The 17,759-nt window shown below is 35.7% G+C and overlaps 2 protein-coding genes across 2 annotated transcripts in view; both read right to left on the bottom strand.

Moving 5' to 3' along the window:
- lama3 (laminin, alpha 3) overlaps positions 1–10,025 on the bottom strand; it is a 40,990-nt gene extending 30,965 nt beyond the window's left edge. Inside the window, exons 1-15 of the mRNA XM_017477511.3 lie at positions 9,631–10,025; positions 7,043–7,156; positions 6,471–6,589; positions 6,198–6,278; positions 5,903–6,000; positions 5,749–5,793; positions 4,339–4,490; positions 4,118–4,228; positions 2,782–2,893; positions 2,371–2,538; positions 1,238–1,434; positions 1,031–1,147; positions 715–869; positions 487–628; positions 291–390 (exon numbers count right to left, since the gene is read on the bottom strand). Coding sequence (XP_017333000.1) covers positions 291–390; positions 487–628; positions 715–869; positions 1,031–1,147; positions 1,238–1,434; positions 2,371–2,538; positions 2,782–2,893; positions 4,118–4,228; positions 4,339–4,490; positions 5,749–5,793; positions 5,903–6,000; positions 6,198–6,278; positions 6,471–6,589; positions 7,043–7,156; positions 9,631–9,807 — 1,888 coding nt within the window. The 5' untranslated portion in view covers positions 9,808–10,025. The remainder of the gene's footprint in view (positions 1–290; positions 391–486; positions 629–714; positions 870–1,030; positions 1,148–1,237; positions 1,435–2,370; positions 2,539–2,781; positions 2,894–4,117; positions 4,229–4,338; positions 4,491–5,748; positions 5,794–5,902; positions 6,001–6,197; positions 6,279–6,470; positions 6,590–7,042; positions 7,157–9,630) is intronic.
- Positions 10,026–11,592: 1,567 nt separating this feature from the next.
- On the bottom strand, positions 11,593–17,424 carry cts12 (cathepsin 12). Its single transcript, XM_017477512.3, has 8 exons — positions 17,242–17,424; positions 16,030–16,187; positions 15,663–15,785; positions 15,162–15,326; positions 14,731–14,952; positions 14,155–14,323; positions 13,367–13,472; positions 11,593–11,722 (listed from the first exon to the last, which is right to left on the bottom strand). The coding sequence occupies exons 1-8, from the start codon at positions 17,246–17,248 to the stop codon at positions 11,623–11,625; spliced, it is 1,050 nt and encodes a 349-aa protein (XP_017333001.1). The 5' UTR covers positions 17,249–17,424; the 3' UTR covers positions 11,593–11,622.
- Between the last annotated feature and the right edge of the window lie 335 nt (positions 17,425–17,759).

Raw genomic sequence — 17,759 nt, 5'->3', positions numbered from 1 at the left:
ATATCATATTTATTTTACATTATAAATGCTATGTAAACACATTTTTGAAATCTGTTTATGTGGAATATCACCCATACAAGTCTCCATTTAAGTTGTTACCATAGAAAAGATAAAGTATAAGAATGAGTGTATTTAATGTAAATAATTTGCCTCTGTTATAGAAAATTAATGAACACCTTCTGACCAATTGATTTTAAGAATTCACCAGTACTGTGATATAAAAATTATTATGTTCATAATTAGTATTATACACCCATAAAGGTCATCAATGGCAAATTAAACAAGAAGACCTTTCAGATTATTTTCTGCTTCCTTAGCTTTGTCATCTAGGCTGTTTGCAGAATTCTTTAGTTCTTCTGCCTTTTTTGTTAGGTCTCGTGCTTTCACATCCTATCCAAAGAGTGAATACAATCAAATAAAAGGTTTTGCCACATTATAAACAAATGAATTATACTGATAGAAATTGTTTTGCACAGTAGCACTCACCGCTAAGGCATGATCTGCAGCTTTGTTGGCTTTATTAGCTGCTGCGTCAGCTTCTTTGATAGCGTTAATTATGTCTCCAGAAGCATTGATCATATCTATTGTTTTATGAATAGTTGAAGTGTTGGTGAAATTTAAAAGAGACCTATAACAAAATGTGTGGTTAATACTAGCATTTCTGTAACAACACATACTGTATAAAACACACAAAACTCACACAAGTCAACTTACATTTGAAAATGCATTGCAAGATCCATGAGCTCCTGTGCATGCTCCTCTGCCTTTCTGACAATAATGTCCATGGCTGTGGCTTTAGAAAGCTCATCAAGTCTCTGGTTCAACTGTGAATTTGCCCCATCCACTTCAGCTGCAAGATTTGCATAGTCCTAAAAAAGAAAAATATAAAACATTAAACTCTGTCAAATAACTCATGCTAAATGAATACCAGCTATTTACCGGTTATTTTGATCTATTTTACACTAATGTATGTGTTATATAAACTGACATACTGTATATCCTATGATGCATTACAATCCCAGTGTCTTACATTTTTTAGATTGTTCATCATGTTCTGAAGATCCTCTGTGTCGCTCAGTATTCCTCTAATCATTGACAGATCAGACAAGATGTCATCCTGCTTGATCTGAAACATCATCCGATGATCCTGAGGACACAATACAGTGAACTGCAGCTTACTGAACAAGTGTATGTGATTGTCATTATTTAAAATCTTAGGGAAAACAAATATAAGTACCATAATATCAGACAGAACGTCTTCATTACCAACATTCATGAGAATTGTTTTGTTTACAGCTTTTTCTCCCTGTTTCAGTGCTTCCTCTAGCTCTTTAAGGCCAGTGTTCCAGGACATTAGGTCTTGAGCTATTCGTTCAACATTAGCTTGGGTACTTTCCAGATGATTAGTCAGATTGTTCATGATGTAGTCTAAGACTGTGGAAAAGACACATTCACTTGAAAAATGGTTGATTGTAGAATGTATTGTAGTGGTGGCTTGTACATATAGGGGTAGGTGATATAGAGCATCACCATATACATATAACAAATGCTAATCTTCATTCACAACTCCATACATTTCAAATTCCTTTGAAAGACTAATTATCTCGTTTGAGTGACCAATGATTGAAAAGAGTATTGCTATTTGGCAGATATAAGGCAACATCCCACTGATTTGCTCACCTTTCTAGATGATGCACAATCATGGGGCAGCATGCTCACTTCCCCATTTAGTTATTTTTACACCTAGTGGTCAAAAATGGGAAGTGCTAACAGAGGTCAGGCAGGAATCACGCTGCCCCATGCTCACTCTATAAACATTTTTTGTCCATGGCCACCAAGATCTCATTTTATAGCAAATAAATGGAATTCAATTTGATGTTTAATCTGTTAATCTGGAATTAATCTGTTATTATCTGCCTGGAGTATTTAGGGGAAAGTAAAATGTTTGTAAATGTGAACCAGTATCTTACCATTACTTTATGTTCCATTTGTTCCCATACTATCTTGTATTTCTATTTCAACTTGCCATTAAAAAAGGTAACATTTTACATATTTTAAAACAACTTACAACTGTATTTCTATAAATTCTAAAGGGATGGCATGGTCCAATGGGACAGAAAAAAAGGGTTACATTTTTTTTTCTTAGAAACAGATGTGAAATAAATTCTGAGTTTAATATGAACAATTGTTGTTGGCAGGAAGAGATTAAATTTGGTAGGGGAATATTTCAATCTTAACAAAAGAAGTATGTGTCTAATAATTTCTAATAACAGTGCCCTAAAACAAGGGCAAAACCTCTCAACTTCAAAATTCACCTGAACAGCAGTCATCCACAGGTTTATCAAGAGAACACAACTGACTAAAACTCACGTTTTTGTGTTTCTGAGAGCTCATTCTCAGCCAGCCTCCTCTGCACCTTACAATTTTGCTTTTGCATATGCTCCACCATCCGTTGCGCCTCCCCCAGCATGCCAGCCAGCTCCTTGCTGGACAGAGTGGAGTCGATACTATTTGAAATCCTCAGTTGTTCCAGGAAATCTAAACAAGCACCAGATCAGTCATAAACATGAATTGTTTAAGGGCTGTATGTAAGGAACACTTCATTACAATTACAATGTACTACTCGATTTACTACTGCAAGGCATGAGTTTGAAAAACAGATATTTTCATTGAATTTTTTCAAGAATTAGAAACAGTAACATTCAGTCTTCTCAAAAATATACCACTGTACCACATCTAAATCTGAAGGTAAAAGTCAAATAATTGAATCTTCTGACTTGCCTTTTATTCTTTTCAAAAGTTTGCCAGTATTAGTGAGCAGGTTTTGTCCCTTTTGGTGTGTTTTGTTCAAATCCTTTAATAAGTCCTTAATGGTTAAAGATGTTTGATCTGCCTGATGAACAAAATTTTAACATTCCATTAAACATGTTAAATGTAAACCACTATTAACATATTAAGTAAAATATATTGTTTTATTGTTTATATATATATTTTATATTAAGTAAAAGTAAACATATCTGTTTATATTTATATTAGTATAATATATTTGACTACATAATTAGAGAAACAGTTCTGTTTTGTTTTGTTTGTTTGTTTGTTTTGGTTTGTCTAATCCCGAGCCCATGACAGATAAGGTAGATAGCAAAGAGCTATCTAGTTATTCTTAAAGGTTCTTAGCTTCCCACTGGGGTTCTACTTGGAACTAGAGAATACATAGAACCTTTATGGGTTTCCCCATTGGAGCAACTTATACCATTAAGGATTCTAAATATAATCATTTTAAATAATGCACAGATAAGCTGTATTTTATTGTTGTATTAATTTTTAAGACATAGAAAAAACAGGCTGGTGAGGGAACAAATGTTTCTAGATGTTACAACATAATTGATAACAGGGACTAACTTGTTTTGTGGATGGTCCACAACATTAAACGTGTTCATGTCCATAAGTAAAAAATTATTATTATTATTATTATTATTATTATTATTATTATTATTATTATTATTATTGTTATTGTAGTCAAATTGCTATGGTATAAGAGAAAATAAACTCATCAGCATGTGCTGTTTATTTTGTAATAACAGCACACCCTGTCCTGGTTTACTCATTACATACTGTATATTCAATATACATAAATATACATATAAAAGGGGAAAAAGGTTGAATCTGGAAACTTATAGTGGTCTTTAGTTTGTTCCTCTATTGGAACACTTTAAGCTTCTATATAAAACAAGAGAAGGTTTCTCTTTCAAAAAGGAACCTTTTAGGAAGATACAAACCTTTAACTATCCAAAGAACCTCTACGTCACCCTTATATTTGGTTATATAATAATTTAGGTTGCTGTCGTGTTGTCCTATGAATATACACATTTGTTTCTACTGAATCTGTATTCCAAGGGATTTTGTCTGTCATAGTTTCTGGTTTCCCAGTTTCTAGCCCAAATGCCTATTCCTTAATTTTGGGCTTTTGTAGTTTTGACAGGATGCTCATTTGTAACTATAGAATTGCCTCTGATTATGTCTGCTGATTATCTAACACTTTTTTTAATAAACAGATTCAACCATTGAATTCCTGTTATTATAGAGTCCAAAAGTCCAAATATAGCAGTACATATACCTTAATCTTAAGCTTCATCTTGTCTTTTCTGACACCACCCATGTCTGTCTCAAGTTCGTTCACCTTCTGCTTTAGCACTTCAACAGATACTCTGTAATTCTTTACTAGTTCCTGAAATTATGAAACATAAACTGGCTGAATGTGAGATTTGACATCAGATCATTTCTGTACTGGGAAATAATCAAATCTATGAAATCGTATAATGCTGAGATTTTAGCTACCTTTGTAGCAATAATGTCATCTTCTAGTTTTCTCAGAGCGGTAAGACTTATGGAGATGTTTCTCTGAAACTTGAGTTGGTCCTTGAGGATGGAGAGCTCATCATCCATCGCCTCTAAAGCATCCATTAATGTCTGAAAGCAACTATCACACTCTGTAAAAAGCAAACATTGAAAACACTGAAAGAGGATATTGTAGCCAGGCCTGATTTCAATCCATTATGGTCCAGTGTGATTCAGTTTTAAGACTTGAGTAAAAAAGCACTCATTCTACATGCTCCATCTGCTAAAGGGAAATTTAAATCTCTACTGAACCATTACAGTTTGCATTTTTACTTTCTGTAGTGGAGGTTTGAAATTCTTTCTTGTAGCTACTAACAATAGTTGATGATGTTTTCACTTTGAGAGAGACTGTAAAACCAAAGCCACACTGAGCGAGTCTTGCTCTGTATCCCAGTACTGTTTGGAACATGCCATTGTTGACTTCCCCTCACAGCTATAAGAGCATGAGTACACATGAATGGCTGTTGCTGCACTGGGGTGGAGTATGCATTTGCATGTGTCAGGTGGATCTCTGAACACATTTGTCAGTACTTTGTTTTTTTAAAAAAAATGCTTAACAGAAAGATGGTTGCTACTTATAGCAGGATATGTATGTGTGTGTATATATATATATATATATATATATATATATATATATATATATAGAGAGAGAGAGAGAGAGAGAGAGAGAGAGAGTTATATGACGACTTTGATTCTGAAAAGATCATCTTTTATCTGTATAAATTCATTAATCCAGCTAGTAAAACTGCCTGTGGCCGATGTGTGTTGTTCTTTAGGCAGTGGGATTTGGAACGAATCATGTCTTTTGATTATAATTACAGCATCCATTGCATAAGATCTAAACATACTTACCAAATGAAATCTTTCGTTTTTCAAACATAATAAAGAGTATTGTTATTTCTTTTTCTGCTTGCAAAACCTTCTTGTTTGCCAGGCAATTACAAAACTAAAAAAAAAAAAAGAATTTTATTACTGCCTGTGCACGAAATCTGCTACTGATTTGTCCACCCTCGTGCTTCCATTTACCTGTATTGACACATTAAGTTGTCAAATTTCACAATGCCTGATGAGTAAGTTCTGCTTTTAAAGTACCCATTATTTTTGAACAGATACTTGGTCATTACAACAGTCATTTAATTGGATTTAGTTGACAAAGTAATCGAGTGGCACTTAAAATGATAGCAGGGAAACAAACTAGGAAAATGGCAAGGGTAATGTGGATGCATTAAAAGCAATTTCTTATTACAAAGTAAAACACTGTGTCTTGAGTCTGGACTGTGACCCTCTGGTACTCAAGTGCTTGACTGAATTCCACAATGTCCATATGCATGACAAAGAATGAATACATACCTTGGCAGTCATTATCAGTATTTGGCTTATCTGGAGATTCACATTCTACAGAAACACATCAAGTTTACAGTCACAAAACAGTAATGCAGCTGAACTTAAAAAGGCTCATTCTCAGGATAATATCAAACACATTGAGGAGCTCAGTGTTGCCTACTGCCTGTAATGGGGTCACAGATGTATCCATGATGACAGTCACAGAGTTGACAACTCCCTCCATCTGCTAGCGGGTCACCGTAATAACCAATGGCACACCTACGGAAGGAGGGATGATTCAGTGAGCATGAAGATATTTAAAAGATGTCTTTGCCTGACGTTATTGGGAAGTCTAGAGTTTGTCTAAAGTAAATAGTCTTGTTTAAGACATAAACATTTATTGTTGTGTTCATATACAGGACATCAAATTTTAGGTGTCAAGTTTTCTCTGGATAAATGTTTAGATCTACACACACCTTTCACAGCGGGTTCCAGAATAACCAGCTTTGCAGAGGCATTCAACGTGACCTTCAACATGCAGACAACCAATGGCAAAACTGTAAAAACAAACATGTTTTGAACTGTTTTCTTTTACCCATCTGTGTGATTGTGATGTGTTAATCATTAACAGTTAGCTGTGCTGTGTGTACATTAGAGAAATGTGTGTGTGTGTGTGTGTGTGTGTGTGTGTGTGTGTGTGTATGTGTGTGTGTGTGTGTGTGTGTGTGCTTTTTGTCATATGAACCTACCTGTGAGACAGATGTGAGAAGGGACATGGACACAGTCGACAGGTCCTGAGAATAGCGCTGCCATAGTGTCCCTCGGCACAGCGCTCACAGTGATCCCCAACTGTGTTTAACTGGCAATTCTACACAATCAGAAGAGGAAACACAGCTGGCAATATATAGGTTGGGAATCACAGAATCAGCAGAAATAGCACTAGACCAGTAATGTGTTGTGGACACCTGATTACAGATAATTCAGATTCCTATTTGCAAAACATATCGGAAATTGCAATATTTACAAAAATTGTTCTGTCAATGTCATTGTCCATTACCTAAAATTCACATTACATTGTAGTATCCATGCTCTTAAATCAACTCTTATTTAAAAAGAAAAACCTAAAAATAATGTGACATATAAAAGGTCATATGGTAGTGGTCTCGCTTTCCACAATAACAGTTCCACTTCATTAAATCTGTCAGACTCTCAGAAAAAGACTATCAGAAAAGTTACCTGCATTCTTGGCTGCATCCTGTCTACAGCTGAATAATAGGACTGAAAGTGGGAAGGGCACTTAAAAGAAGATGAAGGCTCTTACCAAGCATTTCCCTGTGTCTCGGTCACACTCATGGGAGAGGCCATTGCAATTACAGGGGACACACTGCCCTCTGTATGGTCCCCATCTCACCCTGTACTGTCCAGGGCCACAGTCCTTTAGAGATTACAGAAAATGGTGCAAAATTAGGATTTTATTAACATACCTGAATATTATTTAAATCCTTTATAAATACAGTCATTGTAGTTTATGTTAGCCTGTTGGCATTATCAGTGAAGATAATAAACATTTATGGATAACTTTTGTCAGGTTAGCTCATGCTAGCTAACTGTCTAGGAAAAGCCACATTCCCATTAATGATCTAGAAAGCATGTACGCTTATATTTACAACTTGAAGGGATGCTCATGTGCAACTTTTAAAAATATATATATAGCTGCAAGCAGCAATAATTGGGGTTCAAGCCATTCAGGGCCCTTAAAGACGTTAAAAGATATTAATTAATATTGTGAAATACTATAAGCACCTAAATAAAAATTTAAAAACCCCAAATATAATTTTAAGAAATATTGGCCTTCATTAAGAGAATTGTGGCCATGTTTTTCAAGATTCACAACTGTGCTCGTATATGCTGATTGGACCTTGGACAAGGACAATTCTTGCAAGATTTATTTATCAAGTCTATTGGACCAATGGATCCACATTTTGCTATAGTGCCACCAACTGGTCACACTCAGTAATGTTTTTACTTCTGTCCTCAGATTGAACCCACACATATGTACCCCAAGTTTGGTGAAAATATCTCATTCAGTTCAAGAGTTACAGCCATTTAAGTAAAAGAGGCCACACGCACTTCAAACCTTTTGATGTGCCCCTGCAAGGATAAATCAAAAGTAATTTTTTTTTTGATAACTATTGATCTAACACGTCCATAGTATTGTCCTGCAATAGTTTTATTTCACTTGAGCCAAAACCTATGACTAGTTGGCAAAAGTAGTCTTTTAACATTATCTAAAGCATTTACCGAACAGTTTGTCAGACACCAATGGTTCTTTGAGGCAAATATATTTAGAATGAGAAGACCTATCATTTGATATGTATTAGTTGTATTTGTTCAAAATACTGTGTTAAAATGACAGAAATCATGATAGCGCCACCTAGTGCCTGATTAAAAAAAATAACTTTTCACAAACCTCTTAGACCAAGAGTCAAACAGGTGTTGTTTCGTCCTATCGGTCATTGGTAACCTTGTCTAATAACTACTGAAATTTGATTGGCCCATGGCGGCCATGTTTTTCAACATACGTGCTCATAAACAGTGATGGCAACTGAGACAAAGATATTGTAAGCAAATTTTCAATGGTTCAGTGGATCAATGGTTCTATAGTTACAGTCAATTTCATGTTTTTCGGTATTATAGTGCCACCATGTGGCAAAACTGCGCCAACTTTTCTAAGTGACCATAGAATGTCCTCACAAATAAGCTTGCCAAATTTGGTGAAGATATCTAATTTCATTCAAGAGTCATAGTCATTTAGGTAAAAGTGGCCACGCCTACTTCCTTTGTTTTCGTATACTGTAGCTACCTCAAGTCGAAAGTTCAAACTTATTTTTGATAACTTTTGATATAGATACTCCATAGAATCATTTTGCACTGGTTTGGTCCCGACTAGTTCGTAAAAGTGGGTTTTACAAAAAAATCCAAGATGGCGGAAATTTTTTATAGGGAGAAATGAAATCGGAAATGATATATTTCTTGGTCGTCTGGTCCCAAAGATTCCATAGATATAAGGCACTTGAGTCTGTGACAAACAGCTCAAAAGTTATGGCAATTTTTCTAAACATGCTCATTATAGCGCCACCGTCTGGTTGATTAGGCCGAACCTTTGCGACACTATGGTACTCTGGGGTACTACCTTCCCTCAATGTTTCAGCTCTCTAAGCCTTACGGTTTGGTTTGCATGATCAGTTTTAGGGTAGAATAATAATAAAAAATATATATTTTTAAAATTATTTAAAAAATCCTTACAATTACAATAGGGGTTCAGAGCTAATCGCTTGAACCCTTAATTATTTAGGAAAGCTAAGTTTTTAGAAAAGTATTTAGAGCCCTGCATGCAGGGATTAAACCTTAAACTATATCAAATATTGAGCTCAACCTCTATCGGGATCAACATGCTTAACTACAGGATTTATCAGCAGGTCCAGATTTACATTCCTTCCTCCTGCAGTTACATACTTTTCCAATTTATTTCACTGTAACTACTCAATAATTAGTAGCAACTGCTGAATAATGAATAATGAATAACCTATGAATGAATTATAGGCCAATAAATTGAATGGTTAAAGATAGTCTCAGTTTGGAAACACCAGAAATGGTTGGTTCAGTTATACTGAATAACACTGACATCAACAGAGGTGTACATGGAGCATTATGACCCCAAATGAATCCAGTTTCATATGTTGTAGCTGCTGACCTGCTGCCAAAATTTGTCTTTCTTTCTTTTGTTCACAGATTTGTAATCCTATACTTTTTATAATGCAAACTACTCTTGAGCTACAGTTATCCAGACATTTTCACACCTGCCTACCTGCCTACATTCAGTTAATAACGTTTCATGCAGCTCCTTACCTGTATATCCCCTCCAGTGTGGTTGTTGTATGTAGGGTCACAATATTTTCTAGAATGAAGCCTCGGATGTTCTGGATTGTTCTCCAGTTGTACCTGAATGGGTCGTGATGCTTGGTCCACGAGACAGAGTGTTGAGCCAGCCAAACTGCAGAGCAGTATGAACCAGAGATAGCTCATCCTACCTGCAATCTCCAAGAAGAAGTTCTGACATCCACTTCCAGAATTAAGAAATCAAAAGTAAATTATTTAAGTGCCAAACCTCTGAGTTTCAACATCTACTCCAAAGGCCAATTATGTGAAAAACTGTATTGATCTAAAAAAAAAACCTGCACACATCAAATAGTCTCCTTCCTGCATGCATATACTGAGAAAGTCTTGTGCTTGGCTTGGGCTGGGCTCTTTCTCAGGTTCAAAGATCACATTTTATCTTGCTGCATATTCATTCAGTGCTGATAGCATAGTATAAAGTATAAAGGCATGGCAGAGACTGACTTTCTTACATGTTTTCACAGGCAAGGAGTCAGGGGAGGATAGATCTTAATTTTGTGCAACCTCTAAAACTTTGTTTATGAGGGAGAGATTACCTACTCCTTATTGAACTTAATGTGTTTCAGTCTACAATCATTATAACACCAAAAGAAACCCAAAGCCTACTAGCATGAGGATTAATATCACTGCACGCTGAAAACCGATTTGTCATTGCCGTGTAGTGTACATCACAATCAATTCAGCCAAAATAAAATTGATTTGTTTCTTATAATTAAAAATAAAATATAGTGTCTAGCACCTGTGGCAGACACAAAGCATATCTGAGGTAGGTGCAGCACTGTGGGAAAGAAAGCAGTGTTATGGCGTTAAATGTTCCCAATTTCCCCAAACATACCCAAACCAGACACAACAAGCATGTTGCTTTATGTCATGTGACAAAGCTTTCAAGGGTGAAGCATGGCAGAAGATATTTGCTGTGGCTGTGTAATTTCTGAAATGAGTGTATGTACAGTGCGGGTGTGGTGGGAGTGAGAGAATGTATCATAAACACAGTAGAATGTTTGCTTGTTTTATTCTGATCCAGGATCAGCACCCATTATCCCAAAGTAAAACCTAACCACTGTGAATAAAAGGGGAAAATTAAAATATCTCAGATCAGTTGTACAGCATCTAGCATTGTAAAACATGCAATACCCTCTTCTATGGGTCAACTGTTGTATGTGTGTTTCTAAGATTATTATTCTTTTTTTTGAAAGGTTGAGACAAAGTTTCAGTATGTCATCAGTATGTCATCAGGCTACCTTTATTATGCATGTTTACATAGTAAATACTGCAGATTGCTATGGAGAGAGATTTAGTATGAGTAATACGCATAATATGCCATTTTATCCTGTCAGACCTCATCTATTAAATACAATTTTATTTCCAAAACTTCAGAGGAGCTAGAATCAGAAAGGTAAGAGTAAATGCAATCAGTATTTACGGTGTTGAAAGGATGTTCAGTGATTGAGTCTTGCGATGACCACAGGTCTTTATGATTACAGCAGCAGGTCTTAGGTACAAATCTACAGTATCCAGGTGCAATTTATGCCTGATTTAACACCCCAATGTCTCTACATTCACTTGAAGGATTGCCACTAAAGCCATTTGTAATGTTGTCTGTTTGCTGTCAAATTTGGAAACTTTGTCCATTTTTGAGCCATTTTCTCAAAACATTGCCATATTTAGTCTTTGGAAACCTGACTCCAAATACCCTGTCTGCACCTGCTATGACTGCCCAGTGTTTGACATGATAGTCACGGAATACAAAGGAATAAAGTATCTCTTATTCATTTTTATCATGTCACATGTAGAGCTCCTGAATTGAGTCGGAGAGTCGTGGATATTATAGTGTACATTTTCAACCAGAGTGAAATGTTGTTTAATTATTTCCAGCACAAAGAATCAATCTTGGACACTGAGTTAATAAGTCAACATTTTTTTAATTGAGAGATACAAAAAGATTTATACAATAGGGTAGAGAGCATAGCTAGCGATGCCGCAGGTGTTGCTGCCGTTTCGGATCATGCGCATGTATCCTCCTTCTCCCCAACCTGTGCCCCAGCTGATGACAGAGAGAAGGTTAGACTTATCAACAGTGTACACTCTTCCACCACAGTCCCAATATTTCAGTCCTGTAGGACTTGTTAGTACATTTTAGTGTTGTTTTTCCTTCATGCTCCTCTAGCATACATGATTCAGCTCATTTCTCCTTCAGAAGTTTAGATGCGGTGTGCTATAATGAGGAAAAAACCTAGCATTTTAGCTGTGGAATTTTCTAATCCTGGTGTTCTCTTGCACAGGATATTGATGTGCTTTAAAGAAGAAATTTTAGAGCCCTCTCCTGCCTGCGACTGAATTGAGACTGCAGTGAAAATACTGACAAACCGTTTCTTTCTTCCCTACCCAACTGTAAACATTACAAACTGCAAATTCAGCAGAGGTGGGTAGAGTAGTGAAAACTTTTACTCAAGTACAAGTAAAACTACTTAGAAACCATCATGGACAACCCCTCTCATCCTCTCTATGCTGAGCTGAGGCAGCTCAGGAGCTCCTTCAGCCACAGACTCATCCAGTCCCGAGCCTCAAAGCGCTTTGGGGGCTCATTTGTGCCATCAGCCATCAGGCTCCACAACACCACAGCACCAAACTGACAGATTTAAGCCTGATTATATCTGAGACATTATCTGGTTGTAAATAATTATTATGGATTGTATAGTGTAAATAGGGTGTGAATACTTCTACAATATGGCATCTGTTCTGTTCTATTCTTTTATATTCCTTCGTGCTGCTATGTTGACCTAAATTTCCCCTATGGGGGATTAATAAAGTTATATCTTATCTTATCTTATTTTATCTTAAAAATAATTACTCAAGTAACAGTAAAAGTAATAATGTTAATAATTACTTGAGTAAGAGTAATAAAGTATCCAATGAGAAGACTACTCAGGTAGCAAGTTACTAGTTACTTTGGATCTGATCAAAATGAAGGGGAAATCCATTCAGACCACTGCAGTGTATTGCGAGACTGGCGACCTCATTATATGCAAAATACCCTAATTATTAAAACTACATATATTCATTAATATTTAACAGTAATGGAGGAACGCCACCGAATGTAGTGATGTAAAAGAACATTTTTGTGATTAAAAGTGAACTTGAGTAATATTATATGTATGGCCAGGTAAACCTTCTCTTAAAAGTATTTTTTTTTTTCAAAAAAGTTGTGAATGTAGCACATTACTACCCACTGACCTTTAACCAATCTAATGTAACATGTTGCATAATTATTATGGTTAGATTACATTTTCAGAGTGTTGCTGGTTTCCAATTTACAAAGCTAATGCTAAATGTGTATCTATAGTGTGTACAGGACACATACACATACAAAGCATGTGCTAATGCCCCTATATCATGGCCATACTGTGAACAATGCTATTACACTACACTATTCAGTGTTCATATATATATATTTTTAATCTTTAATGCTTAAAATCCTCACTTAAGTTCACCTCACCTTAATTTGTTTCAATATAAACAGTTGTGCTTGAAAGTTTGTGAAACCTTTAGTAAGTCACTACTGTAGTGTATATCAATGTGATAAACGGCCAAGGCGAATTACCTATTAAGTCATAACTTCCTTAGCTTGATTCTAAAATCAGTTATTACAAAGATCTTCAATACACTGAGTGTAAGGGCATGTTCTGACCTGTTTTTGATGATCCAGTAGTCTCTGCCTCTCTCTGAGCCGTAGCCAACCAGAAGCACTGCATGGCTCAGGTTGTTCGGATTACATCTTGGCTCCTCATAGATCCCTGACAGAACATTTAAAATTACTTTAATGTGAAAGAAAGGTACACTTTGATTTAGTTTATATGAACTAAGTTCTATTTTATGAGTCATCAGTGTCAGCTCTTTGTAACAGTAGGTTTGTTTTTCTTTACTGGCGTCTTCAGGACCGAGGAGTTTGTGTTTATATTTTCTCAGTAATGTGACACACTACATTTAAAAAAAAAATCTGATCAAGTTCAAGAGATAGCTGCTATAACGTAATTTATGACATCAACTAATGTTTCTCGATGATATACCACATTAAATATAACTACAAATGGTTAAAAAGCATTAAATTGTCATTTATTTGTTTTTGTTTTGTTGTTGTTTTTTTAATAAAGAAATCTGCACTTGCATCTCCCTCGATCCAATGACAGACATATCTTTCATTAATAAGTTATGTTAATTTTCATTGTTAGTGGTATCTGGAAATTGTTGTTATATTGAGGAATAAAACACTTCAGGATATGCTTTTATTGGAAAAGAATCAACTTAAAGGTGGTAACAGTAACGTCACGTATGACCACATCACACCTCATCAATGACTATTTTCCTATAACAGCACACTCTGCTATGTTTTACAATTTACTTATTTTAAGTAGTTCTGCATTTTAATCCATAAAAATGTTCTCATCATGTTTTGAAGTACAATTTTGAACCTCTCACCTGAGCTATAGAACAGAAAGCTTGGGTGGTCAGCATCGACTGCTACAGTGATTGGACCGATAGTTGCCAAAGCATCGGCCAACGCCTGTTCATCTCCATTGGGAATGAACCTGTAGTCACTGATTTGTGCCACAACCTTGCTGCTGTCATAGAAGCAGGGCTGTGTATCCTGAGAAGTACAATCAAATAGTACATTTCAGAAGTGATTTAAAGAAACAAAGCAAGGCTCATGTTCTGTTCATTATTTAGAATATTGCGATATTCTAATTAATATTACAATAATGTTGCTAATATACAGTACCTTATATTTCCAATCAAGTATTAGAAATATAAACATTTTTGGAAATTCTTGTGAAAAGGAAAAATGCACAAAACACTTCCCATATTTGGAGGAGTGTAAATAAGAAATGGAGAGAATGGAAAAACTTCTAACATAACCATTTGATTTATTGCTATTACTAATTTGTTACTGCCAGGTCAAGCCTATAATAGTAATATAATTTTTAATGTGATGAAGGTTTTTCGTGTTCATTAGGAAAACGCTTCCACCTAGCGGACTCTGTGACTCGCACTCACCACTGAGGTATAAGGGTATGTTGCAGAGGCTTGCAGCCCATTGTTAATCACATAATCATAAGCGTTGGCCATCCAGGCCCCATTGCAGCCGTATGTGCCGTAGGACCATGAGCAATCCACCAGATTCTGCTCGCTAAGAGACACCAGCTGACCTGTTTTCTTGAACATTTGTCCCTCGATGGCACCTGTAGTGCTGAAAGCCCAACACGACCCACAGTAACCCTGAATGAGAAAACAAGACACTTGTGATGTATTGATATGTACATATATATAAACAAACACACACATTCAGAGGAAGAAGGCTAAGAATGGTGAAGTTCTCCTGGAGATCTTCAGGGCATTTCATGTTTAGTAAGTGTTTTATTACATGTTTTTACAAAGAAAAACATAAGGCTATCAACCCTTTGTAGCTGAGAAGAGTTAACGCTCACCTGGTCTTTAATTTCTGTGACGTATCCCATCTGTCTGTAGTCTACCGACTTCAGTCGTAGTCTTCTGGCATGGTAGCGTAGTTTGCGTGCATCAGCAGTCTTACGCTTCTTGTGTGCATTTCCATTTACCCTGGCTCCCAGTAACTGATGATACTCCAACCGAGTCTAGAACAATTTATGTGTATTTGACAAAGAATATTCTATATTTAGCTTAACTTTTTTTTTTTTTTTTTTTTTTTTTAAAAGGAAGTTAGCACATGTATTATAGCATGCTAGTGAATGTTCATAATTGACAGTTTTCTTTAGATTTGGCCTATTTGCATCATTATTTAAAATAAATAAATAAAGGAAATTTATACAGCATGTTATTTTATTAATATTAAATACAGATGTTAATTAATGCTATAATGATGTCAAAAATCCACGTCTTTACAATGTGCGACAGCATAGAAGTAAGGACTGAATAGCGTGGCATGAGATATCTATAAAATTATGACTTACCAGGTCTCCATACTTGTTCATTGCCATAGTAAACTCTGACATGCCCATATAAAATTTTCTATTGTTATCCTCAATCAGGTTCTTGTTTTTCTCCCAAATGGCTCTTCTTTTGTTATCAGTGTTCTTTAGGAGAGAAGAACAGAGAATGATTTATGTTATAAGACCTGACATCTTTATGTGCTCTGAATTAGTTTTCAGTTCTTCCTGATGCAGAAGTGAAAAATAACCCTAGAATGTAGGCAATGATGTACAGTATATCTTATAGCACTTATAAGCACTGTTACTTATCATGTATAGGTGTGTTATATAAATAACAACATGATCTACCTGATATACAAAATGCTATTTATCTGTTTTTGATATTTACCTCTTCTTCATAGTCCACTCCATTAGCTCTCTTCCACAGCTTCCATTCTGATGATGCTTCCTCTTCTGACTCCACTGCCATTGAGAGTGGTACAACCACGAAGAGGCTGACCAGGAGTGTCCTCCTAACCAGAACCTTCCAAGGGACCCGACTCATATCTGCCAAATAGCAATATATACCTAAGTATCCTCACCTTGAGGGTACGTTAAAATTACAGCTTTACCTCTGACTGTTACAAAATGCTGACACTGGAGACCCTCAATAAATACTAAACATCTTACAGAAAACTTCACCATATGAATAATTAGATGTTATTCTTTCTTAAATAACAACTCATTATTGATCATTTTATTAATAATTGGTCATAGGTTATGTGGTGCATCTGCCATAGAAATCACTGTGGAATAGCTATTACTAAAGAAATGTTTATATATTAGAAAGAGTGCATTACCTATGATTTGCATTGTAGCCGGAGCTACCTTAAGAGCTGCTGCTACAGAAAATTAATCAATGCATTTTAAACAGTCATATTAAAAAATTCAACAGTACTGTGGTATAAATGTATAGTTATTTCATGGTATTATCAGGACCATCTTCCATGTATCTACACTAATTGACCATTTCATCAGCTAAATCTACCATATACGTTTCTTTGCAGGTTACTGTTACTGACTGTAGCCCATCTGCATGTATATCCAATATCTGCAGTGTATATAGTGCTGATTTGATTGTATCATGTACAGCAGGTTCTTTCTGGTGACTTTATTACACACACTTACATTGTTGGTCAATGTAAATGTTATGTAGTTAGAGCCTTCATCATACATTCTGATTATAGCACTGCTTTTGACTATTATTGGTTGGTGGACTGTTTCTAAATCCGGCACTGAAACCGAGGTATTTAAAGACCCCAAATCTCTGCAGCACCTGATACACTCATATCAGTACAACATAGTACCATGTCTCATAAAAGTTTTTGTCGAAAAATATTTATGGGGAAAAATGCTAAATATTCCATCTAGAATAACAGTCCACATTACAAGTCTAATATTACATAACATTTAAAAACATCCATCTTTAATCGTTTTTATCTATTATTTTTGGGGGGTGTTAAAAAAGCCCTATACATTTTCTTTGCCCCATATAGACATTAAATTTTATAGAAAATCAAAACCTATGGATAAAACAATTTGAACCACATTTAACACTTACCTGGCATGTTTTGCGAGCACTGTCCAGAGGATGAGTGCCTAATGAGAACTAGAGGATGTAACCCATACAGATGTCACTACACTAGGCTACTCTGTAGGTTTATATACTATATGGAAGGTGTGTCTTCACTGTGCTGGTCCTTTTAGTCATAGCACACTAAGCCAGGCCTAGGCCCAGAAAGCCCTTAAATAATAAGCTGTGTTTGTTAATAACACCCTGCTTTAGTGAATGATACACCATTTACCGTTTCCTTCAAACAGGTTTGCACGTCAAATGCTGCTCAGATTATATGACTATCCCAACTGTTTTCATCTGGCCCTATATTAACTAGCTACAAATGTTATTACACCAATGTGAAGTAAATTGCCATCAAAATCAGATGGATAGGTTGTATATAAGGTCCATTCATAAATATATCCATGCTCCAAATAGTATAGGCTGATCTGCACTTTTCTATATCTCAATCCTACCGGGATATTTATACAGATGTAATGCAGATGTCAGCACATGATGTCATG

This window comes from Ictalurus punctatus, chromosome 10, assembly GCF_001660625.3.
Source record: "Ictalurus punctatus breed USDA103 chromosome 10, Coco_2.0, whole genome shotgun sequence".
NCBI lineage: Eukaryota > Metazoa > Chordata > Actinopteri > Siluriformes > Ictaluridae > Ictalurus > Ictalurus punctatus.
Note: the sequence above shows the minus strand (reverse complement) of the source record. Positions and strands in the feature narration are given on the sequence as shown.